The sequence below is a fragment of the Spinacia oleracea genome, chromosome 4, assembly GCF_020520425.1.
Source record: "Spinacia oleracea cultivar Varoflay chromosome 4, BTI_SOV_V1, whole genome shotgun sequence".
NCBI classification, from domain to species: Eukaryota; Viridiplantae; Streptophyta; class Magnoliopsida; order Caryophyllales; family Amaranthaceae; genus Spinacia; species Spinacia oleracea.
The window spans coordinates 41,468,649-41,491,627 of NC_079490.1; the positions used below are offsets into that span (position 1 = coordinate 41,468,649).

The window sequence follows — 22,979 nt, forward strand, 5'->3', positions numbered from 1 at the left end:
TTTAGTAGAGCCGTTAGCCATGTGATTTCACAAGCAGTAAGAGCCATGGCTCTGTATTCAGCTTCTGCAGTAGAACGTGCCACTACTGTTTGTTTCTTGGATTTCCATGATATTGGGGATGATCCTAAAAGAATACACAATCCAGTAGTAGATCTTCTTGAGGTAGGACAACTTCCCCAATCACTGTCACAGTAAGCCGTCAGTTGTGCAGATGATGAGGATGCTAGCAGGGTGCCTTGGTTTGCAGTCCCTACAAGATATCTCAGAAGCCTTCTTGCTGCTTGCATATGCACTGTTGTTAGATGCTGCATGAATTGAGAAAGAATATGCACTGTAAAAGTGATGTCGGGCCTAGTGATTAAGAGGTAGATCAGTTTCCCTAAGATTCTCTAGTACAACTTAGGGTCTGGTAGTGGATCTCCCTTTTCTGAAGTCAATTTGAGATGAACATCCATAGGAAGTTTGAGTGTAGATGAGGTGTTCATACCAAACTCTTTCAGCAACTCAGAGGTGTATTTCCTCTATGACACAAAAAAGCCATAATCATATATGTCTATTTCCAGACCTATGAAGTAAGTCAGTTCTCCAAGGTCTTTCATGTGAAAGCACTTTGACATCAAATTTTTAAGCTCATTGATCTCCTCCATAGAATTTCCACATATCATCAAGTCATCAACATAGATCAGGGTTATGGTGATGGTAGTTTCTGTTGCCTTTGTGAACAAGCTATAGTCTGCTTTGGACTGAGTGTATCCAATGGTTATGAGAGTGTCTGAAAGTTTGCTGAACCATTTTCTAGGGGCTTGTTTGAGTCCATATAGGGCCTTGATTAGCCTACAAACTTTGTATGTTGGTTCAAGCTCCCCCTGGTTCACACATATCCTGCTTCCAAGCCCATTGTAGCCTTGTGGCATTTTCATGTACACCTCTTCTTGTAATTCACCATGCAAGAAAGCATTTGTGACATCCATTTACACTACAAACCAGTCAAACATTGCAGTTACTGCTATTACAGCTCTTACTGTTGTCATTTTTGCCACTTGAGCAAATGTTTCACTGTAATCAATTCCATGAATCTGCTTATTTCCAAGAACAACAACTCTGGATTTATGCCCCTAAATGGTACCATCCTTCTTGCGCTTTGTTTTGTACAACCATTTGCATCCAATAACATGTTTTCCAGGAGGAAAGGTTGTTATTTCCCAAGTGCCATTCAGTTCTAGAGCCTCCAGTTCTGTATTCATTGCATCTACCCAGTGTCTCTGAGCAACTACATGTTTGAAATGCACAGGATCAGTTGTTCTTATCATTGTGGACAAGAAACAACTTAATTGTTTATCCAAGGGAAATTGAGTCACAGTTAACACATTAGCAGAGGGTCTTACAGATGGATTCACATAGTGTTCCATCCAAGTAGGTGGTTTTGTTGGTCTTATAGACCTTCTTAAAGGTGGTGGAAACACTGGTTCATTTGGCTGATGTGTTTGTGTGACGGGCTCTGTGTTTGGGTTTGTGTTTGGGCTTGTGTTTGGGTGTGGCTGAAAGTCATCATCATGGTCATCACTGTACTATATTATGTCATCTGAAAACTCATGTTAGCTGGGCATTTGAACAGGAAGAGGTTTCATGTAGCTGGCCATACATTCTTTGTGCAAAGGAAAGATGTCCTCATGAAATTTTACATCTCTTGATACAAATTAGGACTTGTTCAAGAGATTCAGGAGCCTGTATCCCTTTTGAATTACAAGATACCCTAGAAAGACACAAGGTACACCCCTTGCTTCAAATTTGTCACCAGTTTGGTCTGGATTTGTGGCAATGCTTAAACAACCCAAGACTATCAAGTGATCATAGTTTGGAGGAGAGTTGTTCAGAGCTTCATAAGGAGTTTTATTCTGCAAAACTGGTGTGGGAAGTCTGTTTATCAGATGTACAACAGTCAATGCACACTCACTCCAGTATTTCAGAGGTAAGTTTGCATGAAACCTCAGAGCTCTGCTCACTTCCAGAACATGTCTATGCTTTCTTTAAACCCTTGCATTCTGTTGAGGTCTCTTTACACAAGAAGTTTGATGGATGATTCCCATCTTTGCAAAGAACAGTTTACATTCCTCATCATCGAACTCAAGTGCATTGTCTGACCTGATAATCTTGATCTTCTTATTGTACTAAGTATTCACATAGTTACTGAACATTCTATTGTTTCAAATGACTCAGATTTGGGCTTCTGCAGGTACAGCCAGGTCATTCTTGAGAAATCATCCACAATTGTCATGAAATATCTATATTTTCCTCTTGATATTACTCTGTAGGGCCCCAGAGATCAATATGTATTAACTCAAATGGTTGAGCAGCATGTGAGTCACTCAGAGAAAAAAGTAGCTTGGTGAACTTAGACATAGGACAAGTTATGCATGTATGAGTTTTGTCTTTCACATATGGTTGTACACAAGGGATATATCTGAGTTTCGACTTAGGTGCATGACCCAATCTATGATGCCAAAGATCATACAAGTCAGTTCCAGAGCTTGCATTTCCAACTATCCTTCTTGTTTCTTCCTCTGGTCCTTTTAAATAGTATAGACCATGCTTCATTTCACCTTTTCCTCTGAGTTCCTTTGTCAAGGAATCTACAACTGTACATGTCCTAGGTGAGAACATTACATCACAAAGATTGTCTTTATACAACTTATGAATGGACACCAAGTTGTGTTTAAATTGAGGGACATACAACACATTCATCATCTCAAGACCATTTGATAGAGTGATGTCACAATAGTGAGTTATCATTTCCCTTGCACCAGTTGGCAAGTTGATTGTGAGATTTGATGGTGCTTTTCTCACATTTGTCAGCAAGTCTAGGATTCCTGTCATGTGATCAGATGCACCTGAATCCATTATCCATTCATCATACTTTGCACTAAAATAGGTCATCGTTCCAGAGAAAGCATTATCCAACTTATCATCAGTTTCTGAATGTTTCATGGGATTAAGTGTTGTTACTGCACTTTGAGGTATCAACTTTAGTAATTTTCCAGCTGCTGACTTGAGAAAACAATCTCATCATCTTTTTCACTCATCCCTTGAGCTGTATTGGCTGATTTCGGACCACTTGAGGTGGCTCCCTTGTTGCCTAACCACCTTGTTCCAGAGGACTGGTTTTTGTTTTCAGCCTTGTTCCCAGACTTCTTGTTGTATTTGTAATGCCATTTAGGAACCCCACAACAGTCCACCACCTTTCACTGGTGTGTCCTTTGATTCCACAAGCAGTGCAGGTTACAGTTCTATCTGCACTCACACTACCTTTGATATACATAGCAGAGGTGTCACTATCCAAACTACCACTGTGGATCAGTACATCTCTTTGAGTTTCTTCTTGTTGTATCACAACACATGCAGACTTAACAGATGGTAAAGGTGATTTCATAAGCAACTGACTTCTTTGTGGACTATAGACATCATCAAGTTCATTAAGAAACTGAAACAATTTAGCTTCTTCTTTCTGAGTCCCAATAGCTTTCATTACAGCTGTGACATCTTGTGCAACAGTTGTGAGCATAGGCATCATGTTCATTGATTCAATTTCATCCCAAAGACTACTCATACGCTCATAGTAGTGTAATATTCATCTATTTTCCTACCATTTTGTTTTAGGTTAAACAAGTCTTTACTAAGCTTATATTTTCTAGATCCATTAGAAAGAATAAACCTTTTTTCTAACTGTTTCCATGCCTCATGAGCATTCTTAACAAACATAATAGAATTTTTAATGGATTCAGAAACATTAGTGTGAAGCCAGCAAGTTACCAGATCATTGCAGGTATCCCACTGAGTTGCATTGGGTTCATCCTCGGTGCTCCTTATCACAGTGTCATTGACAAATCCAAGCTTTCTTTTGGATGAGAGTTGTATCTCAAACAATCTCCTCCATGCTCTATAGTCAGCAGCACCTTGCAACTTAGCCACACTAATGGAAAGAGGTCCATCAGATGGATGGAGAAACAAGGGGTTCTGCATATCTGAAAAAGTAAACCTCGATCCCATAGCTACTGAAAGTGTTGTCACCCAGATTCACTCACTTGTGGCTATAAAGATGAAAACTTTGAGGTGATTTCCTATGAATAACTTCACTCTTACAAACTTCACTCTGATTCTCGATGTTCTGAACTCCTACAGCTCTGATACCATGAAGATTTTCATCAACGAAATGTAGTGAGTTGCGGAAATTGTTTGAGGAAAGAGAGGAAGAGAAAGACTGAAATTTGTAGCCCAAGTATTTTTGTTATTCTTACTTGACTGCTGCCCTTACAACATTTGTCTTAAATACCACAATGCCAATCATTTGTGGTGGCTAACCTAGTACTACAAAAGACCAGATTAACCTTGCTTACAATCAGAAAAAAAACAACAACAACATATTGGCTAAAAAACAAGTAAAGAAACAACCCGAAAGTACAAGATAAAAGGGCCTTAAGTGAGAATGGGCTTGCTTCAATTGGGCTAAACCTCTTAATAATTTATTTATTTTAAAATTTAAAGACATGAATATATATATCTAGTAAGTCATTACGTAACGCTTATCCTAAGTTGGACCTAACAATAATACAAGGGGGAAATATTCTAACTCAAAAATCAAAATTGAAGAGATGCAAAAAGAGTATTATTGACAAGGTATGATTGTTGGCTCCAAAGGACTAAAGGGATCGCTATTGCAATTGTCGTAGCTCGCAATGTCAGCAATCAGTTCTCCCTGTTTCACAAACAAATATGGAGTATGAAAAATGATTTTGATTATTATAATTATTGGGATTACTCCCTCGGAAATTATTATTAAAAAACTACGAGTAAAAAACAAAGAATATGTACCTTAGCAATGTTCCTTAAATAAGTTGTTGTGTAATTTCCTGTGGGAAAGATTGCTTCCATCAAGTCTGCTAATACTAGTTGAGGTTGAGACACAGCACCATCGTACCAATCTTGAGAATAACAAACATAACATAATGTCATTTCATGGAACTGTTCTGCTATCTCTTATACGTACATATCCTTAACCCCCTCCGCTTTCAAGTCACGCTTAAAACATATATTTTAAAATATAGAACTTTTTATGCATTTTCGTAAAAGTTATACTACGTACTTTATGAAGTAGAAAGTTTATATTATACAAATATTATACTTCGTAGAAGTATAACATATTAAAAAGAATGTAGCAGATCTCAGATGACTTGACTACATTACTTCTTAACCTGGTTATGCTCTTTATCCACCCTGACCATTCGGCTTGCTACTAGACATAATATAGAGTCTGGCTTGACACACGAGTCCATGGCTACATAATCCAAAAAGGTTAAAAAAAATAAAAATAAAGTAAAAGAAGAGTTAGTGATGTATACTGACCAAGTGAAGCGTTATTCTGCATTCTTTTGTCATATCTCCAAATGCTTTGGTTTGTTAAGAAAGCAAAGCAAGATTGATCCTCAACTCCAACATTTTGGAGGAATGTAGTCATGTTGTATGCAATTGGATCAGTTGTGTATGTTTCATCTATCACTGCATCCACCGACTATACAACAAATTTATATTAAAGTTAACACAAAGCCTAACAATAAATAAAAATATGATTATATGATGCAATCGAATATGCTCAAACTTAAAGCTTTGGTAAATCGATCTAATACAATGTAATTTTCCCTCAAATACAACTTTTAGTTGTCGCAATCTTATGTGTTTCCGACTATTTTAAATTGTTTATGAGTGAACATAAAGTTGAACGTATTGTTTTCCTAAACTAGTGTATAGAAAATCAAGGTTTGAGATGGGATTGACTTGACAACAAATGACATGCCCGGAATTGAGAAATAGAAAAAGATGGTATGCAGAATGCAATGATAGAAGAGATGGATAAACTGACACATAAGATAGCATGAAGTTGATCTAGGTCATCAGGAATTGATATGTTATAGGTCATGCTGTTGATGGATTCATCTACATTTTCTCCACCCGCATCTTGCACAAACTGCATCAACCGTACCCCATTTAGTATAGGAAAATAATTAAACCAAAGAATATCATGTATTCATTCAATGTTACTTGTTTAATAGTACAAATTCAAAATAACAACCATGATACTAGTACATTACTCATTTTATAATTTTATGACAAAATTGAAGTGCATCTTTCATCAAATTATAGTGGGGTGCAAACTGCAAGTTATGAGTCTTATAACCTTTATTTTGTAGGCTTCTGTTGTGAAGGACCATGTACCCTGCACCAAACACAAATACACTATTAAAAGTTTCACAGTTCAACACTTTGTAGTCAGTGGTACGGTCGTTGTACGGATGCTGATATGCATTTACTTGAAACTTTCTGAGGAACACTTACATCTTCATAACGCATCCAAGCAACAACAGGTTTGAACGACGAATTTCTGCTTATCGACATCTTTGCCAAGCACATATAATTTTGTTTAACCTACAAACATATAATTAATGTATTTGATCCTTAAAATAGGTACGTATTCAGTCTTTAGCAGGCGAAAGCAGTAGAGGGTTACAACAATATTCATGATCCTCAGAAGCTAATAATTAAGAGTTCGTTAAAGCACAATTACCGCATTATACACTGAGTTTGCTCTGAATTCCAAGTTTGCGAACATGGCAATATATTTGATCCACTCTGCACGCTAACAATTAACATTCGTATGTTAACAAATTAATCGGTTCAGTTAAGTTAAAATCAGTCGAATAGAACATGGCGGTAATAAATCTCTCATGTTTTTCAAGGAGCTAAAACAAAAGGGAATGCATAACAGAAGTAGATACAAATGAAATTGGCAAACCTGAAGAGGGTAATCTTCAGATGCTGGTAAAAAAGTAGCAATATTGCAGGCTGGTGGTTGGTCTGTGGAACTCGTAAAGTAAGCCGAAAACTGAGAAAGTTGTTCTGTTTCACTCTTGTTTACAATTGTAAGTTCCCCTCCATCATATAACTTCAATAAACACTGAGATGCCATTTCATTTGAAGTGATACCCTTACAAGTCCCAAGCAAACCTAGAAGCTAACATAACCATATCATATTATTACATAATGTCATTAAGAATAATCAACAATCAATTTGCAAAACTAGAGAAATTAAATGTCCAAATATTCAACTCATTATTACTTGCGAACACTAAGCTTGTACCCTAGCAAGTAGCAATGGTTATTTTGCTCATTTCATCAATTTTGTTGATTTAATAAAGGCAATACTATATACATTTTGTATTTAGTTGCATGATGCAAAAACAATAAGATTCAGAAACAGGACAATGTTTACCTTATGTATGTAGTTACTAAATATAGGGTATGTGCTATTTTCATAAGCGTTAAGAATGTTGCAGAAAGTACGTGCCAGGAAAGAATCCTTACCTCAAGGAAAGAAACTGCAGGAAATCACAGAAAACAGTGTTTAGCACATTAGAAAGACAAAACCCCTAGAATAAAAGTTTGTTATGGATCTACATCTTTACCTGGGATGCCTGGAAAAGTATCACTATCAAGCGAGTAATTCGACAATGGGATGACGAATGATTTCATCCGATTTGTGCAGTACTTTGTCCTCCCCGCCATCTTTGAGTTATTCTGTGATTGAAAGAAAGACCAAAAGCCCATTGTTGTTAATCAAGTGTGTAACATGTAGGTGTACTGGAGTGTGTACGTATATTACCACAAACAACTAGATATCCATCCTTCAAAATAAATAAATAAAACTAGATATATCCCTTGTACAAAAGATGTTTAACTAACTCCTAGAAGGTGTACGTGTCAAATGAATTGGATATTGATGCTCTTACTGCTCGTTTGGTAGCCGGTCATAAATGGTGGCGATGAGAATGAATTTGTGTGTAAATCGGTAACGAAAATCAATATCCATTCCCATGGTAATTCTAGCTCACTCAAAATTATTTCTTTTTCTTCAGAAATTTCCATTACCACCCATTACCATTTGGGGGTGGTATTGGATGGAAATGGAAATTTATGAAGAAAAATAACAAGTTTCAAATATAGTTTCATTGCCATGGTCATTGTGATGTTATTTTTCTTGTCAAAAAATACTTAGATTTATTTCCATTCCCACCATTTATTATCGGCTACCAAACGGACCGTTAACGTACAATACATCTTAAGGACTTGCTAGTTGCTACTCATTTCTTGGTGGGATACTGGGGTGACGGCCGGAATGGTGGTGGGTTGCTGGACATGGTGGTTGGGCAGGACAAAGCCAATTAACCAAATGTCCAAGTAACCAACCTAAAAACATAAAAGATTCTAGTTTGCCACTTTTTTTCCTCCAAAATATCATTTCTCCCAAAATTGACCATCTTCCTTAAAAAAAATCAAGATAATAAATTAGTGTTAGGCTTTATTTGGTTCACTATTAGAAAAGTAAAGAAAGAGAAAAGAAGGAAAGGAAAAGAAAGATAATTTATTTTTCAATGTTTGGTTTAGTAAAAGGAAATGAAGGGAAAATAAAAAGAAATATAATTGACATGTGTTCTATTCACATGATTTTTACTTATCTAAACTTATTAAACTTATCTAAATTTATTTTAGTTATAAATTGTAAATGGCAAACCCTTATTTTCATGAACTTGACTAATCAAACACTCTAACGCGCCTATTAGTGTGCACCTTGGTCCAACATCTTAATTACTTATAATCTTGTGTATGGGCTCTTGATCTACACACCATATTGCGCCTATCATCCCTCTTAACTCTATAGGCTTAATCTTACATTGTTACGGTTGTACTATTCCTATGTCTATCATGTTTGAATATGCCTTGAATCGATCAAGCCACTTATTGTAACGCCCCAACACGGATATCTGCCGGGGTTATCTGTTTGGGGCCTATTTTTTGGGCTTTCACGCATCTATCTAGAGAGTTATATAAAACTCCCTAGGTCTTACCTACTTGTATTCTGTAATCTGTACTTATCAAGATCAATAAAATTTTCCTCTTCTCTTCCTCTTCCTCTGGACGTAGCTAACAAATCGAGTGAACCACGATAAATCTCTGTGTTCTTTATTTACGTTACTAATACATCGTCAATCAATATTATTCCTTTTAGTTTATCATGGTATTGGATCTATCCATAATTTTGGATTGATTTTACGCTTCCGCAAATAGTCTATGGCCGATGGTTATGAGTTAAAAACCCACCGGCTGCATTTGTTAACTCTCCAAGAGCATCAATATTAGCTATCTCTTAGCCCACACTTAACTTTTATCTCTCTTTAAGAGTTAGCTCTTAGTTAAAATGTGGTAACTCTTAGCTCCCTCATATTTAGAGGTTGATTATGACATCCTCTAAATAAGAGGTAGCTCTTAGAAATAAGAGGGGGTGAGGTGGAATATTGTGGGGCTTTTATGCTTGCTTTTTGATATTTTTGTATTAAAAATAAAATGGAAAATATGAAAAAGCTATATAAGAGGTACTCCCTCCGTCTCTTTTTGTTTTTTACGTTTCCTTTTTGGGTATTTCAAAATGTTCTTTACATTTCCTTTTATATTATCACATAAATAATTTAATATTCTATCAAAATTTGTGCTCAATTATTATATTAACCAATTAAATCAATTGGGTCATTTAACCCCTCACACTTTTCCATAAAGACATTAACTTTTTCTCATTTTCCCAATATCAGAATTTTGATAAGAGTGAAAACATTATAAATAAACGTAATTTTCCTCGTTTACATGAAAAACTTAGAAGAATCTCAATGCACATTAATTAGTCGTTAAAACGCGTGCAAAATACCAAACGTAAAAAACAAAAAGAGACGGAGGGAGTAGTAAATAAGAGTTAGTATATTTCTTGTATTTTTTGGTAGCTAACTCTTATTAAGAGTGGTTTTGGGTGGAATCCAAAGCAGGAATGTACATGCGCTGTGTTGGTGCTCAACGTGTCCTAGCACGTACACCAAACTCTTCACCAGTTATTGCGTAGTGTACCGCGACAAAGGAACATGAGTGTACCTTTTGTGTCGACATCAGATTGATGGTTTCGGTCGTCATGATTTACACTTCAATCGTACCGTTCGTGTTACTACAGTTACGATTGCGGGGAGTGTTAGAGTTATGGTATATCTGTTTTGGGCAAATTCGACTTAGAGGAGAACTTGCCTTGATGAGGGTGCTAACAATCGATCGAGCTAGATAATTGAATATGGTGAGAGCAAGTTGTAATAGCATAAGATAATCGTAGGTTTATTGCTTGGAAATCATGTATGTAAAATAGACAAGACTAAGCCATTTTATAGGCATTTATAACAAGAATGTAACGTTTATGGAATAATTGCTCATAATTAGATAATAAATACGTAATGAAGGCCGGCTTCATCAAGGGTTTGTAACGTCCGTTTTGAGCCCAGCAGTTGGGAATAACGTTCGAATAATGCCACCTTGCGCCTTGTTGCCAGCCACGTAAGCAATGCTTGCCACGTATGCCCATGTCACCAAGAGGGTATTTTTCCCCCTAACAATTGTCCCCAAACCCATTTTGAATTTATTCCGAGAAGTTCAAAAAAAGGAGAAATGGGTTTCACGGAAGGAAAAAACGGAAACCGCCTCTTAACCTCCCCAACACTGACGGCGTCAAGATCATGATGACTTTTCCCTTGGAGACGCCAACCATCCATATGCGCCAATAAATAGGACTGCGCTTCCAACCATCCGCAATCACTTCTGCAATCTCTCTCTTCTCTTTCCCAGAAAAAACGATCGGCGCTCTTTCTCTCTCCTTTTTCCAGGTAACTGCTCGGCTTCCATCTTCTTCTCTTCTTCTTTCTTTCTTCGATTCCTTCTATGTCGCAACGAATGGGGACGAAATCCACCCGTGCGAAGAACAAGAGAGTGGTGGTGGAGTGCGATCTGACTGAGGGGCCGATTTTCAGCCCTACCCACATTCTGGACAGAAAGAATGCTCGGCCGGCCACTTGGGGGAAGCAGGATGTGGAGGCGCTCAGGGAGGAGTGTGGTTTTCCTCCGTTGGCGGTAATTCGTTTGCCGCAGCCCGACGAACGGGCCGATTGGGTATCGGACGGCTGGGTGTGCTTCTATGAGTATCCCTTCAGAATTGGGTATACTTATCCCTTCTCGCCACTGGTGCGAGGAGTTCTAAGGGCACTGGCTGTGCCGCCGGCGCAACTGATGCCGCAGGTCTGGAGGGTGATGCACCTGGTCGACCATCTGGCCGGCAAACTGGACATGGAGTTCCGGGTTGAGGACCTTGTGTATACCTACAAGGTCCAAAATTATGGGGCTGGTAGGTACTTGCTGCATGTCAAGGACGACAGGGAGGCTATTCTTGGTGCGGACAAGTCGAACGACCGCGAGTGGATGGGTCGGTTCTTTTTTGTGGAGTTGGCTACTTTAGGGCCCAACTCCGACTTCTTGACGGGGGAGTGGATGGCTAGAGGTATTTTGTTTGTTTTTGGTGTTTTTTGGGCTTGTTGATTTGACTTTGTCTCACTTTTGTGTTTTTGTAGGTGCATCTTTCGACACAGTTGGTGTCGGTGCCGAAGCCATAGAAAAGACTACTGTGTTGTTGGGGGTCCCTCTAAAGGACAGAGCTTTCATCGGCCTCAAGTTAGAACGCGAGGAGCCTTCTCAAGAAGAAGAAGTTTCTGAACCTGCGAACATGTCGACATCAACAGGTAAACATGGATTAGGGTTAGTTTACATTCTGTTTGGGTTCGTCGCCCTTTTCAATACGAAATACCATTTACAACTGCTGTGACGAGACTGAGTCGTCAAATAAATGCTATCAACAGGTACTGGCCCGTCGACACGCTCTGACAAGGCCCCATCTGCGGATGCATTGCTGAGGAAGAGGCTGGAGTCACTGGGAAGTGTGTCTCGAGCCAAACCCATCACTGTATTGTCACCACCGAGGCCGCCAAAGGCTTCAACTGACACCACGGTGACGGGGGAAACCAGCTCGCTTCTGCCTGCTGAGAAAAAGCTGTCGCCTCCGTCTCGGAAGAGGAATCTTGTAGTGGAGTTCCCTGACGACTATGGGTCGGCAGATGCGCCACGGGTTCAGCTTTGGCCTGAAGTTGACCGCCTCTGGATGCCGTCAAGCCGGGAGCGCCAGGAATCTTTGTCCCCAGTAGCTGCAACTGTCGAGAGCGTCTCGGATGCATGGAGGGTATGTGTCTGCTCTTTCTTTTTTTTATTTTCTTCGCCTCTTCCATCCTCATCTCATCACTCTTAAAAACTCTTAAATGATTTGCTTTCGCACAGGCCCTGCAATCTGCTCTAGCCACGCGTCATCATGTCATCATGTTAGAAGATCAAATAGTAAAACTGAAAAATGACATGAAGAAGGCAAAGCAGGAGGCTGGTCGTCTTGGCGGTGTGGCCAAGGAGGCGACAGCAAGGGCTGAGGCGCTACAGGTGAGTCAAAAGAAGGGGGTTGTTGAGGTCGCACAGTTGAACGCTGAGAAGGAGACGCTGGTTGCTGAGGTCGACGAGCTGAAGACGTCTCTCTCCAAAGTCAAGGCGAGGATTTACGAGTGTGCTGGTTATTACACTTGGAAAATGAAGGCCGAGATGATGGAGGAGTTCAAGGCGGGCAAACATGTGAACTGGACTCCTGACGAAGACATTGCTCAGTTCAACACTGCATTCCCCGAGGACTATATCCCCCCTGGTGCCGTTAGCGATGAAGAAGACGTCGAGGAGGGTGCAACTGCAACCAGCCCCGATGTCGAGACGATGGTGGCACTAGGCGATGGCGAACAAAGGGAGAATGCAGGCCCAGCAGACCATCAGGAGTAGTTCTGTCCCCCCTCCTTAAAAAATTTAAAATTTGAATGTTTGTGGTTGTTAAACAATGATTTTTTTTAAACAATGTTTTGTGTGTTCGGCCTTTGGGAAGGTCGAAAAGATATTTGTGGATGTGTTTCGCCTTGAAGGCGGCAGTCTTTTGAATGTTTTTGGGCTTGTCCAAGGGGGCAAGTCATGTAAATATTTGTGGTTTGTGAATTCTGTGTTGCTTGCTTTGTTTTTTGAAAAATGTGTTTGGTTTGGTGTTTTGTTTTGCAGGTTGGGCACATACCTGGAGTTTGACTTTGGTGACGCCTCCAGCCTGTCAAAGGGGAACCTGCAAGAAATGTATGCTGTAGAAAAAATGTAGATTTGTATTCCATTATGTATGTAGTGTACATTGTAGTGTACCAGGCGTTTTTGTAATGGCCTAAATTGTGTTTTGTAGTTTGTAAGATTTGTAATGTGCAATGTATACAAGCATTTTTGAATAAAAGAACATTGTTTTCCTTTCACTTCGTGTTTCTGAACATGCGTGCACCATTTCGACTTTTGTTTTCCTGTATGCTGTGTTGTACACTTTGCTTCATCTGTTTTCTCCTTGTCGAATTCGTCACCATGTAGGCACCATACTGTCAACACAGCAGAGCGTGAGGATTGGCCGTTGGTGGAGCCAACGGCCCTCCGATGCTTAAGTCAGTATGGAGCAACATAAAAATGAGAGGAAATTACGACAAGGAGAAAAAAGAAAGAAAGAGTTCAAGGAGAAATACGGGACGAAGTCAAGTCGAGTCTTTATGTTCGTTATTCCTCCTAAGTGTATACTTATGATGTCGCCACGGTGTTGTCTGCAAAACAAGACGATGGCGTGAGGGTTGGCCGTTGGTGGAGCCAACGGCCCTCCGATGCCTAAGTCAGTAATGGTGATAACATACAAGGAGGAAAGAAAAAAAGATAGAGGAGAGGAACTTAACTTCTTGTTTCTTATAAGTGTATATAGTTCGAGATGTTCTCGACTTTGTAATACGTCATGCCCACTCTTTCTCGGGGGTATCGACATAATGGTGATGAATGCTAGAGTACCTGTTGTGTTAGAAAAACTAGAAAGCAAAAATTATTCGAGTGTTCAGAAATGGTACAGTTTTAGGTGTGTCGCATTCCAACTTCTTGGGATGGGTGTGCCGTCTTTGTCGACCAACTCGTATGCGCCATGTCCTGTTCGTCTCACGATCTGGTAGGGACCTTCCCATGCCGGGGCCAATTTGCCGTGTCGAGGATCCTTTTTGTTTGGGAAGACCTTGCGCAGAACCCAATCTCCCTGCTGAAATATCCGAACCCTCACATTCTTGTTGTAGCTGTTCGCGACGGCTTGTTGGTAGGAGGCCATCCTAACCAGTGCCGCTTCCCTAAGTTCGTCAACAGTATCGATGTCGTAAGCCAAGACTGAGTCGTTCATTCCCGGTGCCATGAAACTGCTTCTTGCTGTGGGGAGTTCGACTTCGGCATGGATGACTGCCTTGCAACCGAAGACCAAGGAGAAAGGAGTGTGGTTGGTCGCCGTCTTCGGCGTCGTCCTGTCGGCCCAAAGGATCATAGGTAACTCATCTTCCCATCTTCCTTTGGCGTCATCAAGGCGCTTCTTGAGGTTATTGATGATGATTTTGTTACTTGACTCGGCTTGGCCATTTTCTTGAGGATATCTTGGTGTTGAGGTGTGCAAGGTGATGTTATACCTACTGCAGAATTCTTTGGTTTTGTTGCTGATGAACTGAGAACCATTGTCGCAGATGATCTCGGAAGGGATACCGAACCGACTAAGGATATTTCGTTTGATGAACGATATGACTTCAGTATCTCGAACTCGCTTGAAAGCTTCTGCTTCGATCCATTTGGAGAAGTAATCAGTCATTGCCAACATGAAGACGCGTTGTCCTGACGCTTGTGGTAAGGGACCTACTATGTCCATCCCCCATTTCGTGAAGGGCCAAGGGGACAAGATAGGACGGAGTACTTCACAAGGTTGATGAGAGATGGACGCGAACCGCTGGCAGGAGTCGCACTTCTTAGCAAAGGTGATTGCGTCTTTCTTCATGGTGGGCTAGAAATATCCCATGGTAAGGGTTTTGTGGGCTAAGCTTCTTCCTCCGGCGTGGTTTCCACATTCTCCATCATGTATGTTGCGCAATGTCGACTCAATCTCGTCATGATCAAGGCATCTCAGGTACGGTCCTGCAACCCACTTTCTTAACAATACTCCGTGGATTAGGATAAATCTGGAGGCTTTCATGCGGAAGGCTTTTTCGTGGGTGACTCCAGGTGGGGCAGTGTTGTGTTTAAGCCAGTGTATGTAAGGGTCGCGCCATGAGGGCATTTGAGTAGGTTGAGACTGTTCGGTGATGGGTAGGTTATCTTTGGTGATGGCTGGATACATTAAGTGGACTACGGGGATGGAGGTGAGTTTAGGTTTGATGTTTGAGCCAAGATTGGCTAAGGCGTCAGCCTGGGTGTTTTGGTCTCTTGGTATTTTTTGTAAGGTGCATGAGTCGAACTTGTTCACGAGCCTTTTTGCTATTTCCATGTAGGCCTGCATCTTTGAGTCCTTCGCTGCATACAAACCGTTAATCTGGCTGATAATTAATAAAGAATCGCAACGTACCTCAAGTCGGCGGATATTCATGTCGAGTGCTAATGACAACCCCAAGATCAAAGCTTCGTACTCTGCTTCGTTGTTGGTAGCTTTGAACTCGCAACAGACGGATTGTACTATGGTGCCCCCTTGTGGCGACTTTAGCACGATGCCGAGGCATGTCCCCCGTATGTTGGAGGAGCCGTAAGTTTGTAGGGTCCATGTTGACGAGGATCCATTGTTGGTCAGTGTGTTGACTTCGTGATCGACTTCGTGTTGGAGGCTCGGGCTGAAGTCAGCCACAAAATCAGCCAGGGCTTGCGACTTGATGGCTGTGCGAGGTTCGTACCGGATGTCGTAACAACCTAATTGTATAGCCCATTTGGACATCCTGCCAGACAACTCGGGTTTCCTCATGATTGACTTCATGGGATAGTTAGTTCTAACAGTGATAGCATGACATTCGAAATAAGGACGCAATTTAACTGAAGCAACGGCTAAAGCAAGGACAAGTTTTTCGAGATGAGAGTACCTTGTTTTGGCGCTAAGTAAGGACTTACTGACGTAATAAACAGGTAGCCGCTTTCCGTCTTCTTCCCGTACTAACACTGCACTGATGGTCGACTCTGTAACTGTGAGGTATACTTGTAGCACTTCATTGTTTTTTGGTTTGGACAGTAACGGGGGGTTTGACAGGTATTGCTTGAGTTGCTGCAATGCGGCTTCGTGTTGGTCAGTCCAGCTGAACTTCTCATTCTTCCTGAGGATGTCGTAGAACAATTTGCACTTGTCGGACGACCTGGAGATGAAGCGGTCGAGGGCAGCCACTCTGCCTGCTAATTTTTGTACGTCCTTCTGGTTTCGAGGTGATTGTAAGTTGATGATTGCGCGGATCTGATCAGGACTAGCTTCGATGCCTCTTTGAGTAACATGGTAACCTAGGAATTTTCCGGAAGAGACTCCGAACGAACATTTGGTGGGGTTGAGTTTCATGCTGTACTCTCGCAACACGCCGAAGGCTTGCTGAAGATGCGTGATGTGATCCGAGGCTTTCTTGGATTTCACAAGGATGTCGTCGATGTAGACTTCCATTGTGTCGCCCAGCTGTTTTCTGAACATTTTGTTGACTAGGCGCTGATAGGTGGCGCCTGCGTTCCTTAATCCGAACGGCATGACCTTGTAACAATAAGTTCCCCGCTCCGTGGTGAAGGCGGTTTTCTCTTGATCTTCTGGGTGCATCAAAATCTGGTTGTAGCCACTTAACGTGTCCATGAATGTGAGCATCTCGTGTCCCGCAGTAGCATCAACCATGGCGTCGATGTGGGGTAAGGGAAAAGAATCTTTAGGGCATGCTTTGTTGATGTCGGTGAAATCTATGCACACCCGCCATTTCCCATTCTTCTTCCTGACTACGACGACATTGGCCAACCAGTCTGGATATTTCACCTCCCTGATCTTTCCTGTATCTAGTAGTTGCTGAACTTCATCGTTGATAATTTGGTTGCGTTCTGGAGCGAACTTCCGCCGCTTTTGTTTGACGGGCTTGTGTCGGGGGTCGACATTGAGTTTGTGAGTGATGACGTCTGGGCTGATGCCTGGCATATCTTCGTGTGACCATGCGAAGCAATCCGCGTTGGCTTTGAGAAATGTAACGAGCTCTGACCTGATGTCGTCAGGTACATCGCATCCAATAAAGACGACCTGTTCTGGTTTCGCAGGATCCAAGATGATCTCGTCGAGTTGTTGAGATTTAGGCTCGTCGTAGCTTGCTGGTTCGGAATTGGACTATAATTGCTATAATGAGGATTTATTTGTGGCCGATGGCTTTAGGGCTGTCTTGTAGCACTCTTTGGACTCTTGCTGATCTCCTTTGATTTCTTGAACCCCCCATCGAGTCGAGAACTTGATGGTTTGGTGATATGTCGAAGGGATGGCCTTCATGTCGTGGATCCAGGGCCTGCCCAAAATAATGTTGTAAGATGAAGGGCAATCAATAACACAAAACTTTACCTGCTGGTTGATTCCTTGTGCGTAAACGGGTAGGGTAACTTCTCCGAAGGTGGTTTTTGCTTCGCCACTGAACCCTATTAGCACGGTGGATTTTTTGACGACATCTGTGTCTGGGTTGAGCCCCATCTCCTTGAGGGCGTCGAGCATCATCACGTTAGTTGAGCTGCCATTGTCGACAAGGACTCGTTTGATCATGCAGTTTCCAACAGGAATAGATATCACCAAGCCGTCATGATGTTTGTCCGAGATGTCCCCTGCATCAGATTCATCAAAAGATATAGGGGTTAGGTATTTGGCGGCTACAGCTCGGACTGGTCTGTCTATCTCGTTTTCTCGGGCGTGTCTCTTCGCTGCAGAATAAGTTAAACCACAAATGTCAGAACCTCCAGCAATGAAATTCACAGTTTTAGTATGAGGGAGAGGTGGAGGAGGTCGAGATGGAGAGTTAGAGTCGTCTTTGTTGACAACGCCACGAGCTTTATCTGACATGACGTCCTTGAGGTAATCATTTTTCAGCAGGTAGGCTACTTCTCTCCTCAACGCGACGCAGTCGTTGGTTGTGTGACCGATGTCGGCATGAAAATCGCACCATTTAGAGGGATCCTTCTTCGACTCGGGTTTGCTGGACTTCGGTGGCCATTGCACTGCTTTCCCCATTTTCGAGAGGTGGTTCATCAGACCTACAGTGTCAACACAGAAAGAATATTCGTTAATTTTTGGAGGAAGATCCGGGCTGTTATTCCAGTCGGAGTCGTCGTCTTCCTCCACTACTGCTACATGTTGAGGTCGGGAATAAGGAGCAAGGCAGTCGTTGCTCCTCTTGGGGTAGGGCAACCGTCTTTCCGTCTTTGAGTAGTCATTGCCCCCTTTCCGAGAATGGAGAGTTTCTTCCAACCTAACTTGGGCCATTGCTTTGGCTTGAGCATCTTCGAACGTCTTGCAGGGGTATTTGATTAAATCTCTCCAGAGGTCGGTTTCGCTATATAATCCCTATCTGAACGCTTCGATGGCTGTCGGAACATCACATTCAGGAACAGTCACCTTCTCCCTGATTAACCGGGCTATATAATCCTTCAGGGGTTCGTCAGGACGTTGGATTACTCGGTATAAGTCGCTTGTCTGCTTCTCTAGACATCTGCTGCTGGCGAACTGTTGGTTGAACATGTTGTCGAGGTGGGCAAAAGAGGTAATGCATCCATTTGGCAGGCTAGTCAACCACTTCAAGGCGGGCCCAACCAATGTCGAACCGAACCCTTTGCAAAGGCTGGCTTCTCTCATGTGTTTGGGGACTGGAATGGTCATCATCCGCTGTTTGTAGGTCAAGATATGTTCTCTTGGGTCGGTTGTCCCATCGTACATGGGCATGTTGGGTGGGCTAAATCGTTTCGGGATGTCTATTGCATCAATGGGATCAGCATATGGGGAGTCGGCATAACTGTCTAGGCTAGCTTCTTTGATTGGTGTTGGTACACCAGGAATTTTGTTTATCATGGTCATGATTTGTTGGAGTTGGTGATTGGTGTTCTCATAGATGCTGTTGAGCACCGGGACGAGGGGGCTAAATGTTTCGGGAAGGCTGGCTTGGAGATGTTGATAATAGTTACTTTGCGGGTATACGCCATGAGGTTGGTGAGGAGTGAACTGCGGCACCACTTGTTGCATGTAAGGGGGCGTTCCTTGAGTAGCGTGGGTACCTGCAACATAAGGGAAAGGAGTTACGAAACCGTGACTAACCGGAGCGACTGACCTGTTAAGAGGAGTGTATGGAGAATAGTTTCGAGAAGAGTCGGGGCGCATTTGGGCATTGGCATTGGGAAACGCTGCTTGCGGCGCCTGGCTGGCTAAAGGGACCGTCATCGACTGGGGAGGTGCCCCTGGCGCCGAAGTGACCAGGTTGACAACAGGTTGGACGACTTGCTGAGAGAAGAGTTGATCCCATGGCATTTGAATCGCTGGCGTTGGTCCTTGCGCCGGAAGCGTAACAGGCAGGGGCATTGACATGGTCACCATTGGGGGAGGCAACGGACGAGACACCGGAGCGGGGGCCGTCACCATGGTGGATGTCGTCATGCCGACCTGAGGTGGGGTTACCCGGGCAGCCGCCGAGGTGACAACTGTTGCCGATGTACCTGCAGAAGATGGTTGAGTTGGAGGCGGGGGAAGCCAACTCGGGTTAGAACGGGGTTGATTCGGTAATGGATCGAATTCGCGGATCTGCTGGAGAACGGGACCCCCAGGTTCGCCAAAAGGTACATGGAGGGGGTGATCTGGAGGGGCGTCAAGATCCAAGCGGCGGTTTAACCCGGAGGTGTCTCGTCGGTACTGGAACCTGGATCCGGTGGCGATGGAGGCGGTGGACCTCACTTGAGAGTGCAACGCTTCGTTCTCCTTTTGGAGGATGTTGATGCGCTGCTCCATGGCTTCGAAGCGACGAGTGATAGCATCGGATGAGCTAGCATTTCCAGCCATGGTGATCGGAATGGTATTATCGAGCTGCTTTTGATTGCCAGCCCCACGGTGGGCGCCAAATTGTTTTGGGCAAATTCGACTTAGAGGCGAACTTGCCATGATGAGGGTGCTAACAATCGATCGAGCTAGATAATTGAATATGGTGAGAGCAAGTTGTAATAGCATAAGATAATCGTAGGTTTATTGCTTGAAAATCATGTATGTAAAATAGACAAGACTAAGACATTTTATAGGCATTTACAACAAGAATGTAACGTTTATGGAATAATTGCTCATAATTAGATAATAAATACGTAATGAAGGCCGGCTTCATCAAGGGTTTGTAACGTCCGTTTTGAGCCCAGCAGTTGGGAATACCGTTCGAATAATGCCACCTTACGCCTTATTGGCAGCCACGTAAGCAATGCTTGCCACGTATGCCCATGTCACCAAGAGGGTATTTTGCCCCCTAATAATATCTAGGGCTTTAGTATGTTTAGAAAACTAGAGTTGTGTTAGTTTAGAAATCTAATAGAATCCTAAACCTAATAGAGTTAAGTTATAGTTTCCTATATTAACCAATTATATAACCAAGTTATGATTAACTTGTTCGGTTCTATTATCGTCGTCGATCAATATTATTCTCCTTCATCTGTTTAAACATATCCCATAGATGACCTCTGAATCTCTGATCAACTCTAGTTTTCCGGACACAATAAAAAAACAGTAGAGTAGGATATCCCATATATGACCTCTGAATCTCTGACCAACTCTAGTTTCCAGACACAATAAAAAAAAAACAGTAGAGTAGGAAACTAGGAAATCACAAAAATAATGAACGGAAGTAATTGAAGGGAGCATATTAGAAACATACCTGGATAAGAAGATAACTTTTTCCATCAATACCATTTTTGATGACTTTGAAAGTCTGGCCATAATACATCTTGAAATTCACTGCATCATCCACCGTGCTGATGTTCCCTACCTGCACCGGCGCCGGCTTTCCAGCATTCACACTAAATTCCTCCAAATTCATCAATGTACTTAATATGAGGAACCAAACACTAGCTAACATCATTTGGAGAGCTAAAGGATATGATAATAAACACATTTTCTTCATTTATTTGGGCACTTTTTGTAGGTAAGTGTAAAGAAGAAGAGGAAGAGAAGACAGAGTACTCTGTTGTTCGTATTATGTGATTGGCATGAATAATGAATAATGAGGCTAAGCCACTTTACTTGAGTTGAGTGGAGAATGAACTAACAAGTTGTCTCCATGTGTGACGTGGTTTTACCAATTTTAATCTGACATTCGGAAAGTCATTCATCTTTTTGGCTACATGGAAATAATGGAATGGATGGCTCGTTGTGGGCTCATGAGTTGTGTATATTCTGCCTCATGTGAATAACATAGACTTAGAGGTCAAAAAGGAGTTACGGCTCGGGTTTATTCTACTTGAGTTGGATTTGAGTCAGGAATGGGTTAAATCTGAGAAATATGAAATATGAAATATGGCTCACCAACCTAACAAATATGAGGAGAGTTTATTTCACTATAAATTAGCTCTTGAGCCCGTTCTAAGAACGGGCAATTAATTATTGTTTACGTATATGATTAAATAGAGATGAAATTTGACGGTTGAAATTATATATAAAAATGAAATTAAACGGTGAATTAATATTGAGTGTTCAAGAAATAGATGAAGTGTAAAAAATTGAATGAATATTATTAAATGGTAAATTGATATTGAACGAAGAAGATGAAGTGAAAGATTCATTAAAATTGTAAAATATAGCAAACAACAAAATAAACAATTGAAAGAAAAAATAATGAGTGAAAGAAAAGGATGACACATGTCATCTAAACATCTACAGTGTTGCTTTTTAAATAATAGGTATGGATTCAATGAAGGTTTCACATTAAAATCAATTGGCAGCAGTGAAAGTAAATTCACAAGCTTATAAGGTGGTGTTTCTTCTCCTCATTCTCCAAGGTGGGACAATTCATATGTGAGATAACATTGAATTTCAACAGAAAGAGACCCTTTTAATATGGGAGAGCACCACTTGACCAACTAACACTTGTAAATAAGATCGTTTCTAAATTAAAATTCTAGCTCTATTTCGCTTGGATTCTTTCATCCGAAATGATGATTTTAGATGGTTTGCCTGAGTTTTTCTCCTTATAAAAAACTTTTAAAAAAACAATAAAATGTGTTGAACTATTGAAAAGGGAAATTGATTTTATTCAAAAATTGAGTGGACATGTGTTTATTCAGAAATGTGGAAGTATTTGAAATGGATCAGAAACGTAGTAGCCCGTGAACCTAGCTTTACCTTTAAACCACTATTTGTCACTTTCTTTGGAATTCTTTACGATTTGTTTTCAACCTTTTTCATCAACGCTTGTAAACAAAACCCATGTGATATGCACAACCTTTAGCTCTTAGGGTCACAAGCCACCGTCATTTCTAAACAATTTGAATTACACTTGTAAAACGGGTTGGTCGGATCAGGTGGTAAAAGAAATAATTTCGGGTTCGGGTTGGTAAATTTCGTGTTCGGGTTTACAAATATTTATTCAAGACCCCAAATCGGGTTGAGAGATTTTAAAAGGCATAATATATTTTCATTAATTTAGTTAATAAATATACAAAATATGGGCACAAAATTTACAAACATTCCTATACAAGTATATATTTAGTCAAACTGAACCATAAAATGACGTATAATTCAAATTAAAACCATATTACACACAATAATTTTAACAACACGTTACTATGCTTAAAGTTCCTCATAATCTCATTTATTACTCTAAATACCATGATTTTCAATCGATTAGGTCAAAAAGGGCTTCGGTCGTGTGTTGAAAGACCCGGTCCCGACATTTTATGGGCCCTAGGCGAAACAAGAAGAAAATGTCTGAGAGATTTTAAAAGGCATATTATATTTTCATTAACTTAGTTAATAAATATACAAAATATGGGCACAAAATTTACAAACATTCCTATACAAGTATATATTTAGTCAAACTGAACCATAAAATGACGTATAATTCAAATTAAAATCATATTACACCCAA

The 22,979-nt window shown here is 41.2% G+C and overlaps 2 protein-coding genes across 2 annotated transcripts; both read right to left on the reverse strand.

Moving 5' to 3' along the window:
• Window positions 1–1,115: 1,115 nt before the first annotated feature.
• On the reverse strand, window positions 1,116–2,985 carry LOC110776401 (uncharacterized). The gene is made up of 3 exons (XM_056841662.1): window positions 2,306–2,985; window positions 1,746–1,917; window positions 1,116–1,538 (listed from the first exon to the last, which is right to left on the reverse strand). The coding sequence occupies exons 1-3, from the start codon at window positions 2,983–2,985 to the stop codon at window positions 1,116–1,118; spliced, it is 1,275 nt and encodes a 424-aa protein (XP_056697640.1).
• A 1,485-nt stretch (window positions 2,986–4,470) lies between these two features.
• LOC110776403 (uncharacterized) lies at window positions 4,471–21,207 on the reverse strand. Its single transcript, XM_021980964.2, has 11 exons — window positions 20,772–21,207; window positions 7,512–7,623; window positions 7,411–7,424; window positions 6,842–7,060; window positions 6,614–6,685; window positions 6,385–6,474; window positions 6,227–6,265; window positions 5,912–6,016; window positions 5,398–5,563; window positions 4,867–4,976; window positions 4,471–4,750 (listed from the first exon to the last, which is right to left on the reverse strand). The coding sequence occupies exons 1-11, from the start codon at window positions 21,015–21,017 to the stop codon at window positions 4,661–4,663; spliced, it is 1,263 nt and encodes a 420-aa protein (XP_021836656.1). The 5' UTR covers window positions 21,018–21,207; the 3' UTR covers window positions 4,471–4,660.
• Between the last annotated feature and the right edge of the window lie 1,772 nt (window positions 21,208–22,979).